At 57.2% G+C, this 21,793-nt stretch overlaps 2 protein-coding genes across 3 annotated transcripts in view; both read left to right on the top strand.

The window, feature by feature from the left end:
• NPLOC4 (NPL4 homolog, ubiquitin recognition factor) overlaps nucleotides 1-9,230 on the top strand; it is a 52,930-nt gene extending 43,700 nt beyond the window's left edge. For both annotated transcript variants that reach the window (XM_020906454.2, XM_070479715.1), the window contains 4 exons: nucleotides 712-807; nucleotides 1,945-2,061; nucleotides 3,429-3,531; nucleotides 6,945-9,230. In XM_020906454.2, the coding sequence (XP_020762113.1) occupies nucleotides 712-807; nucleotides 1,945-2,061; nucleotides 3,429-3,531; nucleotides 6,945-7,102 (474 nt within the window). In that variant the 3' untranslated portion in view covers nucleotides 7,103-9,230. The remainder of the gene's footprint in view (nucleotides 1-711; nucleotides 808-1,944; nucleotides 2,062-3,428; nucleotides 3,532-6,944) is intronic.
• A 2,604-nt stretch (nucleotides 9,231-11,834) lies between these two features.
• Nucleotides 11,835-21,391, top strand: FAAP100 (FA core complex associated protein 100). Its single transcript, XM_020906633.2, has 10 exons — nucleotides 11,835-12,085; nucleotides 12,303-12,421; nucleotides 12,909-13,867; nucleotides 15,096-15,252; nucleotides 15,807-16,570; nucleotides 16,664-16,800; nucleotides 18,016-18,132; nucleotides 19,990-20,076; nucleotides 20,496-20,633; nucleotides 20,980-21,391. Exons 1-9 carry the CDS (start codon nucleotides 11,921-11,923, stop codon nucleotides 20,625-20,627), a joined length of 2,637 nt encoding a protein of 878 aa, XP_020762292.1. The 5' UTR covers nucleotides 11,835-11,920; the 3' UTR covers nucleotides 20,628-20,633; nucleotides 20,980-21,391.
• Nucleotides 21,392-21,793: the final 402 nt, after the last annotated feature.

The raw sequence follows: 21,793 nt of genomic DNA, 5'->3' as shown, positions 1-21,793 counted from the left end.
GAGGAATGAGAAACTGTATTTGTATTGATTTTTGCACATTTGCCACTGTCCCTGTAGCTACTATTGATTTTGAATTTTAAATGCCCTCTCGTTTCTGAAGCACATTTGAAACACTGCAGGGCTTCGGCTCCTCTTTGGACACGAGCTCCCGACTCCAACCATCTTCAGGGGAGAGCCATGCCCTGCATATCCCCAGCCTTGCTTCTCTTCCTGCCTGGTCATTCCCTGGCTCCATGGAGCGGTGCTTGGGAATTGGAAGGGGGCTCAGCCAGTTCGCTGGAGGGCACGGTGGCTTTCAAAACCATCAGGAACTGGTTCTGCACTTGCCCTCCAGACATGGTGGTGGGAACAGAGTTGGCTCCTGAGATGGCGCTCACGCCTCTGCTCTCTGCCATGGCCCACCCTCTAACCCCCTCAGCAGTGGGAGAGGAGCTGAGGGGCCATCCCAGTGGAGACGGAGTTAGGAAACTGCCCACAGGTACCACAGTCTCACCAGCTATGAAAAATGATTCTTTATTTGCCTCTGAGAGTCACAGTTTCAGAATTTTCATTTAGGGGCTGTCCTAAGAACTAAGCATTCCCTTCAGGGTAGAACAGTTAGGACTTTGCTGCTGTGAGCAGCTCAGGACTCCAAGGGTTGGTGTGCTCAGGGCCCACATCCCTGTTTATGACACAATTAATTTGTCATGGGTTTGTGTTTTTGTTCATTAGATCACAACAACTTTCCCCAAGGATCCAGTTTACACTTTTTCTATTTCACAAAATCCATTTCCTATTGAAAACCGGGATGTATTGGGTGAGACCCAGGTAAGCTCCTTGTCTTTAGAAACATAATTTAAAGTCACTGCTGCTTATTTATCTAGCGTCACTTGTTTTTCCAGAAAGTATCAAGGTTTCTGACTCTCATTTGTTCTTGTGACAAAGCCTGGTTAGGCTTTTTTCTAAGATACTGCTGATCGCATGAGCCCTCTCTAGGGCAGGGGCAGTGGATGAGCATAGAGGCAAATCCCTCTAAGTCCTCAGGCCTATGGATTTGCCAGAAGGACCATTCTCAGGGGGCCTGTTTTATCGGTCACTTCATGTCCTCTCCCAGCAAGGTTATTGATTGTTGGTAAGCACTGCCTTTTGTGGCGGTGTCTTGCTTTGTTGTGTGCTCTGCCCCCTACCTCGTCACTCTGCCACGTTTCTCTGGCCCCTCTGAGCCATGGGGCCTCATGTGGCCTGGGCACCTCGGCTCTCATCTGCACATCAGACCCGTCAGAACTGCTCTGACTGCCTTGTCCTCATGTCAGTGGCCTGTGAACACCCATCCCAAGTTGATCACAGGCACTGCAGAAAGGGGCCTGGTTAAAGAATGTCTGCATTGAGAGTTTCTTCTGAAGCAGTGACTAGTGTCTAGGGCCTCTCTGATACTTTGGTTTCCTCACTGCCCACTTGGCCAGGTGCTGGTGGAGGAGCAGAGCCACTGACTGGGGTAGCACCCTTGAATCTCCTGCTTCAGTCCTGTTGAAAGTGTTAGTGTCATATAATCCCCCCATCCCTCTGCCCCAATTCCTGCTCCTCACTACTCTGCTGCCCGGTCAACAATGCACCCGGACAGACGGGGCTTCTCGCAGCCCCACAGTGGCCCTTCCCACTCCCACTCCTCCCCAGAGGTGAGTTTGAATGTGTCGCAGAGCTGGGTCAGTTTCACAGACATGTTGCTAAAACCTTTGCATAAGTCAGATGTACTAAGAGCGTTTTCCTGGAAGTTTTCCTCTGCAGCTGCGTGTTCCTCTATCCGTGGCTCCCAGTAAATGGTTCTAGAAGGAGAGGGGGTGGGCCATCCCTCAGCGCTCAATGTGCTCAGTCCCATTTTTGTAGGACAGTGGCTCTCCTCCAACTCTGACCTGGGACCAATGGGTGCTTGTGTCTGTCTCCACCCCCGCATACCTGGCCCTCTAGGATTTCCACAGCCTGGCCACCTACCTGTCCCAAAACACCTCATCTGTGTTCCTGGACACTATCTCGGATTTCCACCTCCTGCTGTTCCTGGTCACCAACGACGTCATGCCTCTGCAGGTACGAGCCAGGTGGGCTTCCTGTCCTCAGACTGGAGCACTCTGGGCAGCACCGGAGCAGCTGAGGCCCCCTTAACCTGTCCTGTGGGGAGCAGCTTTGCACAAGGGCCTTGATAGGTGACTTTCTCAGTTTTAGAGTTTGCACTAGAATAGCTTGTTTGAAAGTGTCTGTCCTCCATGACGGAGAACAAATCATATGGGATGCAGAGGCCACTTAACTGTGTCCTTCTAGGGGGAGCATTAGAGATCAACAATTAAAAAATTCCTGTTGGAACAGTTTGAGAATCCCAGCCTCTGCTTCTTCCTGATCTCCCCTTCTCCCGAATCAGCTCTGGTTTATTGCCTTGGCCCAGAAGGTTGGCCAGCATCCAGGCCCCGGGCACACAGCTGCACAGTTGGCATTTTTAAGACATGCTTTGTGGGGAGATGAGGGCGAAGTGTTACAGATGGCAGCTTCTTTCTGAGCAGCACAGGAGCAGCGGGTCCAGTCAGGAAGCCTCTTCCATGGGTTGTGTCGTGGCTGTCCTTTTACTTTGGCCCTTTTTCTGCCTGAGACCCAAGGAAACATTTCTACAAGGAGACGTAGTAGAAGGGCGAAGCCCCTTCCTTCCGCTGATTTTCTGTAGCTATTTTGTGTCCTGCTGGGTTGATCTTCTTGTGTTTGTTTTTGTCCAAACTTCTCCTTGTGTTTCTTGACACTGGGCATCCTGAGGCTTCACACTAGGTTTGCCTTTCCTGTTTAGCCCAGAGAGTTGTAGCTCCAGTCCCAGGGTCAGCTGCTGACTGTCTGGTTGGGAAGGTGGTGAAAACTTAGGGCCTTCTCACTGGAAACTGTGTGCTGTTGTTGCAGTCACCTGTTAGGAAGCATTTTCTGAAGGTACTGCCTGAGAGGCCCTGGAAGGCTTTGTAAGTTTCTAATTATAAAAGCTATTTAGTTCTCTGCACTTTTACCCTGCAGTTCTAGGTTGCAAAGTGCACTGAGATATAGATGTGATGAGGACAGAGGACTGAGGGAGGTGAGAGGGATGAGGATGGGCCTCATGGCCACGGGGCTCCTGCCCATCTGCCTAGGCCCTCAGGAGAAGGCCTGTGAGCTGTGACTACCTAGGGGGTGGAGTGGTCAGTTCAGGAGAGAGAGCAGCACAGTGGTCACCTTGGGGCTCTCTGGGAAGAATTTACATTTTAGCTCAATTTAGCATTTGTCTTTATAGACTAAGTGTGTGATGTTTTGCATTTCATAGTGACAGCCTGGGAAATTTTCGAAATTCCCCCTTCAGTGTGTCTTGATATTGGGGAAGAAAAGCTTGTGAGCAAGTCTGTCCACTGTCAGTGAAGTGAGTTGGAACCTTCCTTTCTGGCTTCTTGCAGGACAGCATCAGCTTGTTGCTGGAGGCCGTGAGGACCAGAAATGAGGAGCTTGCCCAGACCTGGAAGAAGTCTGAGCAGTGGGCCACCATCGAGCAGCTCTGCAGTAAGTGTCCTCCTCTCCTGCAGCCCCCATGACCAGGGCTCGGGCTCCTGCCCTTCAGGCCCCAATACTTCTTCCTGGGCCCTGGCAGCCTGACCCCAGATGTATCCTGATGGCATCATGGGCAGTGGAACAAGCACAGACAGAAGAACTTTGCTGGGGCCCACAGCTGTTTTTAATCACTGTAACATATGTGTAAAGGCCACACATCTTGGGTACATAGTTCCATGGATTTTTGTACATGATTCTTTAAGCATCTTAGGAGTAGTTTGAAAGTCATTGTTTTAGGTGAACAGGAATTTCACACTCACCTAAGTGCTGAGTACAAAGAGCTTTTGGGCTCCTCGGGGTTTTCTTTCCCCCTTTCCCCATCAATCCTCAGAGTATTCTTGGTGGAGAAGGAGGAAAAGAAAGAATAGAATTAGGGGATCTTGTGTCTCCAGAGTGAGAGCCTCCGTTCATCAGCCTTGGGAGCTGCCCCCACGCTCCCAGCACCCTCGCCAAGAGCTCGAGAGGGTGGTGACCCTGGCTGCCCTTTTCCCTGTGGCTTTGAGAAAAACTGCAGTGCCCCCTGAAAACACACCTGAAAGTACATATAAAAAAGTGTTTAAACAGTTTCTCAATCTGGAGAGCAGATGCTTGAGCCAGAATTAGGAAACCCTCAGTGGAACCCAAGCCACAGGGAGCCCAGTGGGGTTCTTACTTTCTCTACACTGAGTACCCGGAAGTTCAGGGGCTGAGGAGCCTTGGTATTTATTCACCGTGTTGCTCTTCTGTTTAAGTTTTCTTTTTATATGATTCTGACAGCCAAACGGTAAAAGGGCTGGACATGCCATTTACTTCTTGTCCTCGCATTCTGAAACAGAAGACCCATTGTTTCACCAAATTCCTATAGCGAAGCCCATGGCTTCATGTCCTTGGGTGGACAGTGTGAGGTGCTGGCCAGGGTCTCAGCTCCTGGTTCAGCTCTTCTACGTACTGGGCTCTCCCAGCCCCTGGTGTTATTCTTCAGATGCCTCACACAGAAACATTGACTGCAGCAGCTTTAGTGGTTTGGAGCTCTCTCTCCAAAAAGAGAGCTCCAGAAGGAGCACATGGGAAAGCTGGGAAAGGAGGGTGTCTTGACCAGGAGGTTTTTTCCCTAGATAAGCACTGGCCCAGTTGGGAGAAAAGAAAACTAGATCAGGAAAGGATTCAGTCTGAGCATGTGGTATGCCTTGCCATTCTCACTAGAAACTAATGAAAAGCTAGTGACCCCATAGGAGCTGGGTCCCATTGGCTCCACACCTCATACTTAGGGTGGGAAGAAACCCAAACCTGTGCCAAGCATCAGTCTCTTACCAGCAGGATGATATGGTCTGGACCCACTCCCTGGAGCCTCTATTGGAAAGCGCCTGTCACTTTGCTAAAATGTGCTGTGTGGTTGTCAAATGCTGTCAACAGATAAACTACTCAAAGAACTCTGCTCACTGCACAGGGGTTGGTAACATAAATTAGCAGTGGAGTACCCTTTGCAGATGCAGAGTCACAGAACATGAGAGATCTCGTGACACAGTCCACCGATACCATGTAAGAGCTCTTTGCTGAAAGCTAACACTTTGCCAGAAGAAGAGCTAAATAGATGGTAAAGAAATACCATTGCTTTGGACTGGAAGGCAAGATATTTCTAAGATGTCAGTTTTCCCAGAATTAATTGGTATAATCTCAATCATCATTCCCCGTAGACATATTTATTTTGCAAGGGAACGGGGGGGGGGGGGGGAGTTCTAAAATATATCTGGGGTTGCAGAGGGCCTAGAAAACAATCATGAAAAAAGAAGAATGGAGACTTCTTCGTGGTCCAGTGGCTAAGACTCTGCATTCCCAGGGCAGAGGGTCCAAGTTCAGTCTGGTCAGAGAACTAGAACTCACGTGTTGCAGCTAAGAGTTAGCATGCTGCAATTAAAGAGTCTATGCTGCAATGAAAATCGAAGGCCCCATGTGCCACAACTAAGACCTGCTGCAGCCAAATAAATATTAAAAACAAAAAGTGAAGCTGGAGGACATGGACTGCCTGTTTTCAATAGTAAGGCTGCCATGGTTAAAACAGGGTGCTCTTGGCATGAGAATAAATAGGCTGATGGGCCAGATGGAGAGTTAAGAATTGGGTGATAACAAGGCACCTGAACGATTACCTGAGGAGATATACCCTTTTTAGGAAAACATGTCGAAGCAAATGGGTACCTGTGTGGGTAAAATGAACTTGGGACTTCCACAATACACCCCATATATAAATATCAACACAGGACTTGCCTGGTGGTACAGTGGCTAAGAATCTGCCTGCCAGTGCAGGGGACACAGGGTTCAATCCCTGGTTTAGGAAGATTGCACATGCTGTGGAGCAGCAGCCTGTGTGCCACAAATACTGAAGCCCACGAGCTCTAGATGTGGCGAGTCACAGCTACTGAGCCTGTGTGCTGCAACAGGAGAAGCTAAAGATTAAAAAAATAATAATAAAAAAATCAACACAGGCTGGGACATTAGGTCTATCACAGGCTGATAGACCTAATGGTAAGATCTACAACTATAAAGATATATGTTAAAAAGAAAAGTTCAATATGTTCAGGACCTTGAAGGTAGGACAGAGAAAAACACTGACTAAAAAGATTGATCAGGTGGACTTTATCAGAATGAAACACTTGGGCTCATCAAGAAATGTCAAAAACTTGAAAAGGCAAGGCACAGACTAGGAGAAGATAAACTGTAGAAGATGTTCCACATAAAGAGCTTCAGTAAGGTCACCATCAGTCATCAGAAAAGTGGAAATTAAATAAGCTACCATTAAAATAAATAAATAAGCTACCGTTACATGCTGTGAGAATGACTGAGATGCAGACACTGGCTGCATGGCGTGCTCACACACTCCCAGAGCAGTTGGAGCTCTCCCACGCCCTGGTGAGGATGACCCAGCCAGCCCACTGCTGCCCAAGAGACAGGCAAACACAGATCCACACTAAGGTTTGTGTTAAGAATATTCATAACAGCTTTATTCACAATAGGTTAAAACTGGCAATGACCCAAGTGTGCATCAGGAGGGAGATAGATAACCAGAGATGCTCTTCATGTGACTTAGTGCTGCTCAGCAGTGAAAAGGAAGGAGCCGCTGACACAGCAGCTGGGCGGGGGCAGTGGGCAGGTGCCTGAGTGGCCACCGCCAGCAGCTTTCTGCTCAGCAGACAGCACCTTTCCCGAGGAGGGTTCTGTGTGTGAGAGCGTACCCAAGGTGGGGTCTCTCAAGCCACATTCGTCCACACCCATGGAAGTTGCTTTTCGAGTCCACTCCTGTCCTGATAAGCAGCCGTACAGAGCTCTCAGACGGGGTGGGACAGCTTCCCTGTGCAGAATGGATGAATACTGCTTCTCTTCTCGCCCCATAGGCACGGTTGGTGTGCAGCTTCCGGGCCTCCAAGAGTATGGAGCCGTCGGGGGCTCCACACATGCCGCCTCGTCCGCCATGTGGGCCTGTCAGCACTGCACCTTCATGAACCAGCCAGGCACCGGCCACTGCGAAATGTGCAGCCTCCCCAGGACCTAGGGCTCCTGGGCCCTGCTGGCGGAATGGGCCCACCCCAGCCCTCTCGGAAGCCGAGATTGTTGTGACCGTGCCCCACCTCAGCAGCCCTGAAGGCAAGGCGGGGGCAGCTGCCCTGGGGTCTCTGACCCAGGAAGTTTCTCAGCACCAGGCTTCCCTGGAGAGAGGGAGCCAGGCTGGTGCTCTGCAGGCTAAAACCAGTCTCCTGGTGGAGGCACGGTGTGGCCTCACCCGGCCGCCCCACAGCAGCCCCCACTGTGGTAGAAGGACTAGGTGCCTCTGAATCATCACCTGGAATCGAGGGGGTGGGAGGGCTCGCTGCCACCATCCAGCTTTCTTTTTTCCTTCCTTGGATGCTTTTTGTTCCTGCTCCTCCCATGTTTTTGGTCGGGAGCTCTTGGTGACCTCTGTACCCTGATGCTCTGGGGTAGACCCTGCCTGTGAGGGCCACCTCTTCCCCTTCCGGTAGCCATCATGCAGTGGAAATGCGTGGCCACAGGCTCATGGCCTCCCGTCCGCCTGGTCTGCAGGTGAATCTGCTGCCCGCCCTTTCCTGCTCCCACCCAGTGTCCATGGGGGGTTTTAAAGTCTGCTTTGGTTGTAATAACAGTTAATCAGTAATTCCTGCCCAGAAGACTTTTATTTATTTTTTTTAAGATAAAAACTGCATAAAAGGGGAGTGAGACTAGTTTCCACCTTCGTCCCTCCTTTAATGAGTCCCTGGAGGTGTGTGCAGCCTGGGTGAGTGGACAGGGGACCCACAGTCAGGTCTCCTCACAAATGAACCTCAGTGCCTGAGACTTTCCTGCCAGGCCACACGGCTGGCACAGCTGCAGACCCAGGACCGAGCAGGAGCCTAGTGGTGTCCCCCACTGAGCAGGCAGCCCCTCCGGCAGCCAACACTTTACCAGGCCTGTGTGGGGTGAGCTGGGTGGCCCCAGGCAGGGCCGGAAGCTCTGGTCCCTTTTGTCCCCACACCATTCCTTCCTGTTGTCCTGCCTAGACCCTGGCCTCTTACATGGCCACGTTACAAGCCAGGTCAGGGAGTAAGGAACCTGGATGTAGAGGGCTGTGGAGCTGCTGCTGGGTCATGGGAAAGTAGGTACTGTGCTGAGGTGTGGGTCCAGGCCATCCCAGGACAAAGGTTGTGGTCAGACCTTGCACGTGCTCTAGGGTCCTGCATTTCTTTTACGGCTGGGTTCCAGTCTGGCCCTTCCCCAGGAGCTGTGACATCCTGATGCCTCTTTGCCTTAAAAAAAACCCGTATCTCTGAGCTGCACTGCACCCATCCCCAGGAGAGGTGGACCCAGACACAGGCTGCTTGAGGACTTCATGTCTCTGTCCTAGGGCAGGACGCAAATCTATGTGACCCTCCCTCGCCCTTGGCCTGTGAACAGAGCACACTTGGGTGTTGTGTTCACTTGTGGCAGGGGTGTGCCTGGCACCTCCAGGTTGACCTGGCATAGGACACTCAAGTGGCCAGTGGGTTGGGCCTATTCTAGGGGGCACGAGGCGCAGAGCCCCGTTTCCCCAGCTCATCTGTGGCCGCCTGCCAGAAAGCTGGGCGTGTGTTCTGGCCCAAGCCACCTGCTCCTTTGATCAGACGTGAGTCTGCAGGGGGAGCAGAAGTGCGCTGACCTCAGACCTCGCGGCCCCCGCCGTTCCTCCTCCACTTGTTCTGGTCTTTACCTTCTCTTCGACCAATATCCTGCTCACCCTGAAGTCCTGGCATCTGCATAGTTCATTTCCTTCTGTCTTTTAGCTAAAGAAAAAGTATTGTGATTTCTCTGCATCTGGTTTTGAGTCACTCTGTTCAGTAATGCACTTTATTGTCCAAAGACAGTCAGCGGTCAACATAAAGGAGCGGGGGCACCCTGCCAGCAGACTCAGGCCCAGGCAGCTTAGCCATCCTCCTTTTACACAGGGAGGGGGCCCCCAGCCCCACCTGCATCCTACCTGCCCTCATGTGGACACACCCTCTCATGCCACCAGGCACCATAACTCAGCGAAGGGTGACTAGGTGCCCAGCCTCCACTGACCAGTCTGCTCCCCGTGCTCCCACTTGGGGTTTGCAGTAGCATTGCCTGGATTCCAGCCCTGCAAGTGAACCAATAAAAGCACCTGAAGCGACTGCCAGCGCCCCGTTTGTCCTTCCTGGGCCCTGAGGCCTCTCCCTGCCCTGATCCTTGACCTGCCTACCTTGTCGGGTGACTTCATAACTGTTCCTCTCCACACGTCACTGTCCTCTGCTGATGTGTTTAGAGTATGAAGGATAGAGACCCCTTCCTGCCCAGGCTCCTCTGCCCTGTGCTCCCAGCGTGATGTCCACGGGAAGAGCAGAGCCTGGCCTCCTCTGTGCCTTTCCTGCACCCTTCCCACCGTCAGCCATGTGGCTGCTCCTGGCCTTTGGTGGGTCAGGTCCAGGCAGCAAGTGAAGGACAAAGCCCAGAAGCCCGCAAACTTGCAGACACGGGGGGAGCAAGACCTGGAGGGGACATGCTGCTTGGCCTGAATTACTTGTCGAATGACAGCCTTCACACACACCTCACAGCCAACTCTCTCCTTTGGCCACTGACTCACTGCTCCTTGAACATGTATATAAGAATCCCTACCACTGATGTCCAGGGGGCCCTAGGGTAAGACAGGCCCAGCTTAGCTTCTGGACTGGGATGAGTGGCCTCAGCTTGCAGCTCCAGTCCTGTCCCTGAGTTTGCCTGCTTTTATTAGCAGTGTCCTCCCCTCTGCATAGCTCAGGCTGCTGACCTTGTTGGTTCTATGAAGTGATGAGATTCTGGAATATCCCACTCCCCTCGAAATCAAGCAAATGGAGGGTACTGCTTGGAAATAGAACTCAGGGTCCTGCCACCCCCTTTCTTGGCACGTTCAACATGTTGGCATTCTATGTTGCTATGAGAAGTGATTGGTACTGCCTGTACATGCTGTCCCTCCCCACCCCCAGTGCTGTTAGTAGTTTGTCCTTGGAAGACATATAGCCTCCACTTGTGGCATAGAGACCACTGACTGCCCACAGCATGCTTTGCTTTCTCACCTCCTGCCACAGGCCTTCCGGGGACACCCACATGAAGGGCCTCTGCCTCTGCATCACCTCTGAGCTGGCTAAGCCCCTTGCTCATGTCTGTACCCTCCAGGGCGATCAGCATTCAGGGGCCCCTCGCTGTTCAGGATAGACTGATGGTCATAAGTCCTTGTATCACAGAGTGTGGGGTTTGCCTGGGTTTGGGCCAGGAGCCTGCTAGCCCCCCAGAGCCGAAGGGAGTGGGGCAGAATAGTGAACAACTTCACAGTGCCTGGCCAGTTGGGGCCGAAACAGGGTGGTGAGGCTTGGCTGGCTTAGCCATCTTACAGTCCACTTGCCCATATGGTCATTTTCTCTGGGACAATCTCAGTGTAGTTCCCTTGGTGTTGGAAGTCTGGGAGGGACCAGAGTAGAAATTGGTACAGGCATGTCACCCACAAGGATTGGAGGTCATAACACAAGCCAAGAACATGTTGCACTCGGGGGTGAGGGTTGGGGGGGGGCGGGTAGAGGAGGAATTCAGAGTGGTGTGTCTTGAGAGGACCATGTCCTCGCTTCGAATCCCAAAAGCCAAGTAGGAGCTGGTCTTAGGGCAAAGGACAGACTGCAGATGGTGCACTCGTGCTGGGTCCAACCCAGAAGCACAGTGGCTGTCCACTGCCCTGAGGGTTGAGCACCACCCTCAACAAGGGGGATTAGAACTTGTGCCACTGGTTTCTTGTTTTGGTAGGTACACCAGCCTTGGTGAGGTCAGCTTAACTCAGGCCCAGAAAACACTTGGCTGCTGGGCCCCTTCAACTTGGCCTGTCTGGCCACACCCCGGCAGATGCCTCTTTGACTCATAGATGTGTGGCCTTGAGAAGAGTGTAACTGACCTATCTGCAGGCATCTTTCAGTGTCACTCTGATCTCAGTCTCTATTCAGAGAACTCTTGGGCCATCTTGATCAGATCTTTCCCCAAAGCCGTGGAGGATAGGGTTAGGGAGAAGAGGTGTCTTGCCCTGTCTTCACCCTGACCACCAGGATGGACTACTGGTGAGCTGTACCTGCCCCCCCTTACCAAGGCCTAACCAGTGATTTTCTTTATGGTCTTCTGCCCTCAACCCAGAATTCCTCTGGGCCCACCCCTTTTCCCCACTGTCCAGTCAAACCAACACACCCACAGACAGTTCAAGCATTAAAGGAAGAAACCCTTCTGTCCATGTTAGGTTCAGAGGCGGCAGTGTCCTGGTGACGGCTTAGGCGTGGATGTGGCTCAGTAGCTCAGAGGGAAGAGACCCCGGCTGAAAGTGTCAAGATCTGGCGCTACCCGCCCCCTCCTGGACTTAACAGACCCAACCCCAAAACGCCAGACAGTCGCTTTAGGAGCGGACTGTCCGCTCGGAGGAGACGTGCTCTGAGGGGTCGCCGCCCTGGGGGAGCCGGTGTACTAGCCCGGGTTCGGGAGCCTGCCCAGCCCTTCGACTTCGGGCGGGTCCAGTGGAGTCCCCGAGTGGAGAGGAGTGGAGAGGCCAGGCCCTTGTGCCTCCCGCGTTTGGCTTTAAAGACGTTGGCCCTTTGCCATACAGCTCTGTCTGCGCCAGCTTTATCTCGGCGGCGTGAGGGCCCGGCTCCCGCTAATACTCCCCTGAGACTCGGGGCGCAGCGGCCCCGCCCCCGGCCCCGCCGTAAAGCGGAGGCCGCGCTACGACCTGGGCGGCCGTAAAGCACAGGGCCCCGCCCCCCGGCTCCCGCGCCGCGAGGCCGAGCCCCCGCCGGTGGCCGGGCTCCAGGGCGATCCCACGATGGCCAGCCCCAGGCCGCGGGTCGAATACCTGGCTGGCTTCTGCTGCCCGCTCGGGGGCCTGGCGGCGGGCAAGCCTCGCGTCCTGTGCCACGGGGCGGAGATCTTCCTGTCCACTGGGAGCGAGCTGGTCTATGTCTACGACCGGGAGGGGCGGCTGCTGATCGTGAGCACCGGGCACACCGGGGAACGGAGGGGCCGGGACTGGGGGCCTAGGGAACGCGGGGGGTGCTGGGGCAGGAAGCGATCCGGGGCCCTGGAGGGGGCGGGGTCGGGCGTGGATGTTCGGAGTGGCCGGAGCATTTAAGGAGTTTGTCCTCTGCTTCACCTGAGCCCGCCCCCACGCCCCTGACCCAACACTGCCCTTCTCCCCGGTCGTCCAGGCCGTGTACAAGTTTCCCGGTCAGGTGTGGCACCTGGAGCTCCTGGCCCTTCGCAAGGTGCTCTATGTCCTGTGCGCCCGGAGCGGCATCTATTGCTTGTCTTTGGACCAGACGACCAGGTGAGGCTTGGTCGCTGGCAGGCACTGCTTTCGGTTGGGTGCACACTGACCTCTCCCGGCTTGAGGCTGACATGTCCTCAGATGGGCTTGTCACTGTCTCTGAGTGGTAGTACTTCCCTGTCGTCCTCAAACACTGCTCCTGTGACCTATATGGTCTGGTCACCTCTGGACTGGGTTCAGAATGAGCACTCACCACAGGTGAGGACTCGGGGGCCTGACAGTTCTGCACTGATGAGAATTCTATGTCCCAACCCCATTTCTGGAAGCCTTGATACATGCTGTTATGCATGTGTCCCTGGGTGACCGGGGTGGGGGAAGCAGAGCATTCCCTGGAGCAGGTGGGAGGCACTGTGGCATGCCAGCTGCTCCCTGGTGGCAACCTCTGAGATTGCTGCCTATGCAGACCCCACACCCATCATGTCGGTGGCAGGCTGTCCTGAAGGGAGCCTGTGCGCACTGTAACCAACAGTTCCCTGCGTTCTCCAAGGTCTGTGAGCCAAGATGAGGACGGTGGGGACGACCAGGACAGTGAGGATGGGCAGGTCAGTGAGCCCCCCGTCCCTGTGATCCCTGTGGACCCAGATTCCTGTGTGCTCCCGGACACCTCGCTGCATGCCTTCACTGTCCTTGATGATGCGCTCATCACCTTGGCGCTGGGCCCCACCCAGTGGAAGATGCAGCTGTTTGAGTGTCCCTCTCCAGGGGAGGATCCCAGGCCCGGAGGCCAGATTGGTGAGGTGGAGTTGTCCACCTGCATCCCCCCAGCTGAGAGCCAGGGGGAGTCCGCAGCCCCCCGCTTCCTCCCAGTGCTGTGCTGTGCATCACCACCAGGCTCCAGGACCCCACTCGGCCACTCCTGGAGCTCTGGGGGTGTCACGCTGGAGGGGGCCCTCTTTGGGCTCCTCTTTGGCGCCGACGCCGCCCTCCTGGAGTCACCCGTGGTCCTCTGTGGGCTCCCCGATGGCCAGCTCTGCTGTGTGATCATCAAGACCTTGGTCACCTCCACATCAGCCCCGGGTGACCCGAAGGCCCTTGTCAAGATCCTCCATCACCTGGAGGAGCCTGTCGTCTTCATTGGCGCCTTGAGGACAGAGCCGCTGGCCGAGGATGTGGAAGACGTACACTGCGACTGCCTGGTGGCCCTCGGGCACCACGGCCGGACGCTGGCCATCAAGGCCAGCTGGGACGAGGCAGGGCACCTGGTGCCTGAGCTGCGTGAGTACAGCGTCCCGGGGCCCGTGCTCTGTGCGGCCTGCGACAGGAGCAGCCGCGTGTACCACAGCACCTCCGCGGGCCTCCGTGTGGTCGACCTGGCTCAGGAGGGTTCCCCCTTGGACTCCACGGAGCATGATGGGGCCCCAGGAAGCCTGCCCCCTCTACTGTATCCGGACAGCTTGGGTGTCTGCAGCCTCGCGACTCTCTGTGTGTCATCGAGCGCACCTGAAGGTATGAGCCACGGCCGAAAGCTAAGAACCAAAGCCGTGGGGTGGGTGGAGCCTCCGCCCTGGCATCTCCTCCCTGTGAACTGGCCTTCTTCCTCTCCCTGCCTCATTCCTGCTCTCCTTAAAACTGCCCCGGGCAACCCAACCCTCATGCCCCGGGCAGCACAGCCTCGTGGTTGATGCTGGTCTTGGGGTCCTGTGTGAGTTTCGGGGCAGGGTTTGTGTCCCTCTGCCTGGGTAGGGTCTGCACCTGGGCGCCCCCCTGGTAAGAGCATTTTCCCGTGACAGGTCTCACGTGGCAGGTGGTCCAGGGAAAACTCAACCTGGTTCAGGTCAAGCCTTTACGTTTTTCCTGAAGGCTGGAAAACATTTGTTCCACTTACTGAGTGGCCTCCAAGGAGCCCACCCTGCCCTGAAGGCAGGGGGCAGGGAGGGGGCATCCCTGAGCTCTGCTGTGTGTGTTCCCTCCGGACAGAGCCAGAGAGTGTTTCAGCCGTGTCTGCCCAGTGCTGGGGGGAGGGGTACAGCCACTCTCCCCCCACCACATAGTCCCCTTAAGATGGCCCATGAGTGCACTCTAAGGCCTGCCGTGGACCATACTCAACAGGAAAGAAATGCTTTCGAAGGGAAGAAACTGCTGTCTCCCAGAGGGAAAGAGGGCTGCCTGCAGCAGGGAATGGAGGAGCCACAGCTCTGGGCAGGGCTTAGGGCCTCAGTGGTACTGGACCTGCAGAACCAGTGGGTTGCAGGAGATGGAACCTGTTTCCCAGGGAGCTCCTGGGGCCCAGGAGCGGGAACAGAGGCAGAATGCTGCTGGGGAGGCGGCAGGCTTCCAGAAAGGCCCCAGCAAGTGCAGACTGGTCAGTGGAGGAGGCCTGGGCCTGCGTAGCACTCACTTCTCTTAGGAAATCTCAGAGCAGCTCTATTCAGGGCAGAGGCTGTTGAAGGGGGCATGCACCCTACTAACTTGACGGCCCTCATCTGTTCCCTTTTAGTCCATGTACAAGGTGATGCCTCTGCTGGCTGACCCCCTCCCAGAAAGGCCCCTCACAGTGTGTGCCTGGCCCAGGACGCACCCTGGACTCCTCAAGGATGTCCCGAGGACCCTCTTTTCCTCACGGAGGGTATTGGTGTTCTGCCAACACGTTATCTGAGTCTGGAAACTGCTGTATGTTCCCAGCCGTGTTCCCCTCCCTGCCTGCCACCCAGGCCCTGTGTGTCTTCTCCTGCAGGAGGTGCCGAGCTCCTGGCCCTGTCTGCCAAAGGCCGGCTGATGATCTGCCACCTGGACCCACACGATGAGGCACCTCAGCCCTCCAGAGTGACCTCAGCAAAGGCTGGCCAGAAAATTAAGCAGCTGTTGTCTGGAATTGGCACCGTGTCTGAGAGGTGAGCAGTGGGCTGCGGCCCCGGGCAGAGGCCTGCATGGCACCCGGGAGGTGTCCAAGGCGTTGGCACTGGCACTGGTCCGGACAGGGCCTGTGACTTTGCCTCTAACCCCTGAGATCGCCCCAGACGTTGCGGTGCCTGGCCAAAAGTGATAATAGAGGCCAGCGTGGACGCCAGGCCCCTGTGATTTAGGGCCATTTCCAGGGTGCACGCTACCCTCTGGGCTGTCAATGGTGGCTCTGCCGAGGAGCACTTGGCTGACTTGGAACACATCAGGGAGCACAGCAGGGGTGGCCAGCCCCACCATGGGTGCCTCCTGGCCCAGTGGCCCTGATGGGGGTACAGGCTCTGTGAGCCCAGGGGGTGGGGCCAGGCCACCAAGTCCAGGCTGCCCCAGCTCCATCTTCCGCCCTCTTGTCTTTTGTTGCTGGAGAGGAGGGTCGGGTTAGACAGTCGCATGAGAAGGACAGGAGTTCCTGAGGTGAAGGCTTCTCACCTTATGCTAAGGAGGAGTGAGGTCTGGGTCTTCCCTCAGCAGCCATGTCTGTTTCCAGAGTGTCTTCTCTGAAGAAGGCAGTTGACCAGCGGGACAAGGCCCTGACCTGCCTCAACGAAGTCATGAACGTGAGCTGCGCCCTGCTGTCGAGCCGGGAGGGTCCGCGGCCCATCTCCTGCACCATCAGCACCGCCTGGAGCCGCCTGCAGCTGCAGGATGTGCTGATGGCCACCTGCCTGCTAGAGAACAGCAGCAGCTTCAGCCTGGACCGGGGCTGGGCCCTGTGCGTCCAGGTGCTCCGCAGCTCCCGGGCCTTCGACCTGGACTCGGCCAGCTCAGCCGTCACCTACACCATCCCTGTGGACCAGCTCGGCCCCGGCGGTCGGCGCGAGGTGACGCTGCCCCTGGGCCCTGGCGAGGACGGTGCCCTCGACCTGCCTGTGACCGTGTCCTGCGCGCTCTTCTACAGCCTCCGGGAGGTCGTGGGCAGGGCGCTCGCGCCCCGGGACCCTTTCAAGGACCCCCCTTCGGCTGAGTGCACCCCCGTCGTCCTGCCCGAGCAGGACGGTGTGTGCCTGCCCCTGAGCGAGCACACAGTGGACATGCTGCAGGGCCTGCGCTTCCCCAGCCTGGGCGTGCCCCACACGGAGGCCCTGGGCCCTGCCAAGGACCCCATCCACACCTTCCTGGGAAATTGCCGCGTGCCGGGCAGCCAGCCGGCAGGACCCGAGTCCCTGCGGGCCAAGTACCTGCCCCCGTCAGTGGCCACCATCAAGGTGTCGGCAGAGCTGCTCAGGGCCGCCTTAGGGGACAGTCACGCAGGTTTGTGGCACTGACTGGCTTCAGGCAGCCTCGGGGCCCTTCCTCCCTCCCCTGGAATCCGGCCAGCCTCACTGGCGCACCTTTCTTCTCCAGGTGTGTCCCTGGGCTGTGCCACCCTGCAGTGGCTCCTCACCGAGAATGCTGCCGCAGACATTGTGAAGGCCCAGGCGCTGTCCTCTGTCCAGGGAGTGGCCCCCGATGGCACCGATGTCCACCTCATCATCCGAGAGGTAAGCAGGGGTCAGCTCTCCTGCCCCGGGGGGCACGTTGGCCTCTACAGCAGCAGTTCTGAGTGGGGTCCCTGGGCCACTCGAGAGGAATCAGATTCTGGGGCCCACCTTCCAGAAGAGTCTGATGCACCCACATCCGAGAGGCAGGCTATGGTGGGGCGGCCTTCATAGGGCTGGAAGCTGCATTGGCCTCCCAGCCAGGTGTCCATGAGGACCACCCTGTCCAGCGCTCCCCATGAGTGGCCCTGGCCCTGCATCCAGCTGGAGTTCATAGTAGCCTGAGCAACTCACTCACTTGTACCCCCAGCAGCAGCACAAGCCCTCCAGCCCCTAAGCCATGCAGCCCCCAGAGCCCCAGGATGCTAGGTCCTGTCTCAGATACCCCACCCAGGGGCCACTGAGACACTGAGGTGGGGCTCAGTCCTCTGGCTGTGTCCCTTGCACACACCTTTCTTCCGGAGACCCTCCTGGCAGCCTTGGGATCATGTCCTGCTGGCCCTTGTGCTGCAGCGTTGGTGGCTGTGGCGGAGCATCCCGTGTGACCCAGCACACCCCTCTGAGGGTGGTGGGTGGAGGCTGCCCTTTCAGGTCCACCCAGACTAGGCAGCATCAAGGTTGGGTGTCCCAGGGGACTGGTGGTGGAGAGTGTGGGGTGCCCAGCCATCCCACAGTCCCAGAAGGAAGAGCTTCCAGGGACAGCATCCTTCCTAAAGTCCCTGGGGTCTTGCCTTGCGTCCTGGCTGTCACCCATCTTTGCCAGGTTTTATCTTTGGCTGGAGGGCACTGGGCAGAGATCTCCGTTGCCCAGCCCCCTCCATGTTTTTTTACAACCTGACCTTGCTGTTGGGTGACTTGGAATGCATAGGACGGGCCCTGGAGGGGTCGGGGCCTGGGCTCTCCTTGGTGGTGCAGCCGCAGCCATCACTGCCTCTGGCATGAGTGCCACACATCTAGACACAGGGAACAGGACTCTTCCCGGGTGATGTTTCCAGATGAGCAGCTTTACTGTTGCTTGGCTAGCTGGTTCTTCAGGTGGAAACTCATGTTGGGTGTGGAGATCGAGGCCTGGGGCCCCCAAAACTTGGCCCACAATGGGATGTGGAGGGGCCACCCAGGCCTCATGTGCCTCAGCCAGCTCAGATGCTCCCACAGGCCAAGCTGCCCTCGGGCCAGGCGAGGCTGTGGACAGCCAATGAGGGTCCTTGTGTGTTGCAGGTGACCGTCACCGACCTGTGCCCAGCGGGCCCCATCCAGGCCATGGAGATCCAGGTGGAGAGCTCCTCTCTAGCCAACATGTGCAGGGCACACCACGCCATTGTTGGGCGTTTGCAGGTCTGTCGGCCCTCATGGGCTTGCCTGGGAAGTCTCTGTGGGGTGGTGGGGACACAGGACTCTGGTGTCTTGGCTTCCTGCCCAGGGTTGCACATGAGCTGTGGCCAGTTGGGAGGTGGTGGGGGACTTGTCTCTCACCCTCCTGGCAGTAGCCCCCAGTGGCCCATGAGGACACGTGGTTACAGGGAGACACTCCACCTGTGATTTGTCAGCATGAAATTTCCTCTATACAGTAGTGTGGAGAGGTCCGGCTCAGGTCCTGGGATAAGGTACCTGCTTGTTGGGGCTTCCATGTCTTTGCCAAGAAAGCAAGAGTTGGCAGCCAGCCCCTCACATACACACAGCCCTGGGGGCCACTCACCGCTGCTTCAATGCCTTATGGGGTTACTGGGGCCACAACTCCAGGATCTGAGGAGGTCTTTGTGACCCCAGGAAATCTGTGAGCTGGGGCCCTTGGCAGGCTGGTCCCAGGGCCGGGAGTCCCCTCTCCAGCCTGTTCTGAGTGTGTGCGTGGCCTCAGCTGCACAGAGCAGTCTGGGTTGGCAGTTATCAGCCAATTCCCACGCTTTTCCTTACGTGTGGGCTCTGCGTCAGCCTCACCTGGGAACTTAGCAGTGCCCATGCCCAGGCCCCACCCCAGACCCCAAGAGTCGGAGAGCTGCAGTCCGAGTTCCAGCAGGGATCGGAGGCTGCTGTTCAATTAACAGACCCACCGGTGTGCCCAGGCGAGCCTGGGTGCCGAGCCCTGACCAGAGGTCCCCCTCAGCCGTGCTGTGACGGCCCTGCCATGGCACAGCCATGGCTTCACGCCCGGGCTCAGGAATCTGTTCTCCTGTCCCCAGAGCGGAGCGCCCACCCTTGCATCCCTGCACCCCAGAGGGCGCCATGTGGTTGCTCTTGCTGGGCCTGAAACGTGCAGGGCTGTCTCCAGACCTGCCAAGTGTGGCAGCTAAGAGGCGGACAGTTAGTGAGAAACTGGGGATGCGGGGAGCATGCTGACCAGACTTCCTGCAAGAAGGGGAGTTAGCGTCCCAGGGCTGCTAGGACCAGGTGACCAAGTGCCGTGGACGGGACACAGTGGGTTCAGTTCAGAGGCCAGGTTCCAGGTGTCTGCAGGGTGATTCCTTCTGAGGCCTCTCTCCTGGGTGTGTGGACAGCCAACTCCTCCCCAGGTCCTCACAGGGTCATCCCTTGGCATGCCTATGTCCTAATCTCTTCCTAAAAGGACACCAGCCTTGTGGGATTAAAGCCCACCCACCTGATCTCATTTTAATTTGATTATCTGTGAAGACCCTCTCTCTCCAAACACTATCACCTGAGGTGCTGGGGGCTGGACCTTCCATGTGTGAATCTGGGAAGCATGAGTCAGCCCCTGATGGAGTGCTGCGGGCACTCCCCTAATGGGAATCTTCTCATGGGCTGCAGACCTCTGCCCTCCGTCAGCCACATCGTGCACCTATGACAGGATGTTCTTCATTCACTTGGCCACTCAGAATTTGGGGGACCTTGTCAGATGTGTATTTTCTGCCTCTGGTGGCAGCTCCTGCTACCTCTCGGGGTGTTGGGGTCTTTTCTCAGTTTTTTGCCCCAGAGACCAGTGGGGGCCTTGCTGCCTGGATCCATCTGGGAGCATCCTCTCTGGGAACCAGGAAGGTTACTTCCAAGTAAACGACCATCACGCTAGGGCTCGTATGGAGTGGAGATGAACTAGGGATGAGGCAGGGAGGCCTGATGGATGTCTCAGGGAGCGGAGAGGGCTGCCTGGCTCTGCGGGCCAGTGCCAGGAGCCCTGGGCTCTGTCTGGGGACACACCGGAGGGGTGCCCTCTCCAGCCACCTACCCCTTGTATCCCCCCAGAGGCTGGTGGTGGAGCAGGCCGCCCGGGGCTCCAGCCCGCCTGATCTCCGCCTGCAGTATCTCCACCAGATGCAGGCCAACCACGAGGTGAGGCCCTTCGGGGGTCCATGCCCTGAACCTTCCACCCGCCAGGGCTCCACTGGGGTCACACACACAAGCACCTGTGTGTCGCCCAGCTTGGTGGAGCCTCCCAGTCCTCTCAGCCCACAGTCAGGTCTTGGCTCCTGTTGCAGGGGCGAGATGAGGGCAGAATGGGCACGGTCACGCTGTCCCACCTTGGCTAGAACATTCCGGTCCCCTGGGGATGGGGTCTCCCCTCAGCCCAGCCATGCCTCCTGTCCCGAGGGGTCATCATGTTAAGGCCAGAGAGGAGTGTGTTTCCTGGGCCACCTGCCACAGCCTGGGTGGGATCTGAGTGGTTGGTGTCCCCCCGCCTCAGAGGGGCCTGCCGACGTGCCCGGTAGGAAGGTGGCCCCTAGCTTGTTGCCACCCGTCCCTTCCTGTAGACGCTGCTGCGGGAGGTGCAGATGCTGCGGGACCGGCTGTGCACGGAGGACGAAGCCAGCTCCTGCGCCACTGCCCAGAGGCTGCTGCAGGTGTACAGGCGGCTCCGCAGCCCCAGCCTCCTCCTGCTGTGACTCCAGGTGGGCCCCGCCCCCCCAGGACACCGGGAGCCCCCTCCCCAGCCCCCACCCCACCCTGCCCGGGGCCTTCCCGGCCTCTAAACCCTTGACAGCTCACAGTACCTCCATGGTTTTATGGAGATAACCTGGCTCCTGACCCAGGAGGCACTTGGCCTGGTTACAGCTAGGGAAGGTCTGGGGTGAATGCAGCCGGCCCCCCAGAAGGCCACCCAGTGCCCCCAGGGTGGGTGCACTCAGAGGGGGCAGGTCATGTAGTTGTTGTGTCAGGATAGCCAGGCAGTCCATGACCCCGCTGGGCCGGGTGCCCATTCGCCCTCCCACATCACTCCTTCCTTTCCTCAAGCAGCTGCCACGGCCTCTGCACTCAACCTCCACGCCGCTGGGCCGCCGCCCATCCAGCCCACTGGGGCTGGATCATCGATGTCGCTCCGCTCAGAAGTCGGGCCTGGCCGTGGGGTCTAGACTCCAGAGCAGTGTCGCTGCTGCCCTCGCTGCGTGCGGGGGCCCCAGAGATGGGGCTTCGGGGTTGAGACTCGGGCAGGTGCGTTTCAGCAGTTGTCTGGTTCCCACCATGGTGCCCAGAGCCCGGGGCTGCCCCTCTTCGCAGCACCACTCGCCTTCCCATAGACCTCTTGTCCAGACCTCTGTCCACACCTGCACAGCTGTCCCGCTCTGGGGGCCTTGGTTCTGCTTTTCTGCAGTTACTGGGGTCACCAGGTGGGAGGGTGCTCCCTGTGACCAAAGCACAAAGACTCGGGGTGGGGGTGGGGGTGGGGGTGGGTGGGGAGTTTTTCCTGCAGGTGCCCTGTGGCCAAAACACTCAACAACTAGGTGCCTCTGGCCGGGGCCACACCCAGCGCCCAGCACTGTGCGTTGTTTCCAAGTGTCCCTTGGGGCAGACAGCAGCCCCGGGGCGGCTCTGGTGCTTTGGGGGAGGGTGGTTCTCCCCCTGGACTTCCCACGGTGCTCTCCTGCTGTGCATGCAGGGCCTGCGAGACAGCCTGCCTCAAACAATGACCCTTTCCGTTGCTCTGCCTTGTCCTGGGCTGTTTTTTACGCCTCCCCGTGCTTTGGTCTGGTGGCAGCTTTGACCTGTATTCCTGGGCTCACCGCAGCTCCAAGCCCCCACCAAGGCTGGTAGCCACTGCACTCCCCAGATG

The sequence above is a fragment of the Odocoileus virginianus genome, chromosome 17 (assembly GCF_023699985.2).
Source record: "Odocoileus virginianus isolate 20LAN1187 ecotype Illinois chromosome 17, Ovbor_1.2, whole genome shotgun sequence".
NCBI lineage: Eukaryota > Metazoa > Chordata > Mammalia > Artiodactyla > Cervidae > Odocoileus > Odocoileus virginianus.
This window is presented reverse-complemented; position numbering and strand designations above follow the sequence as displayed.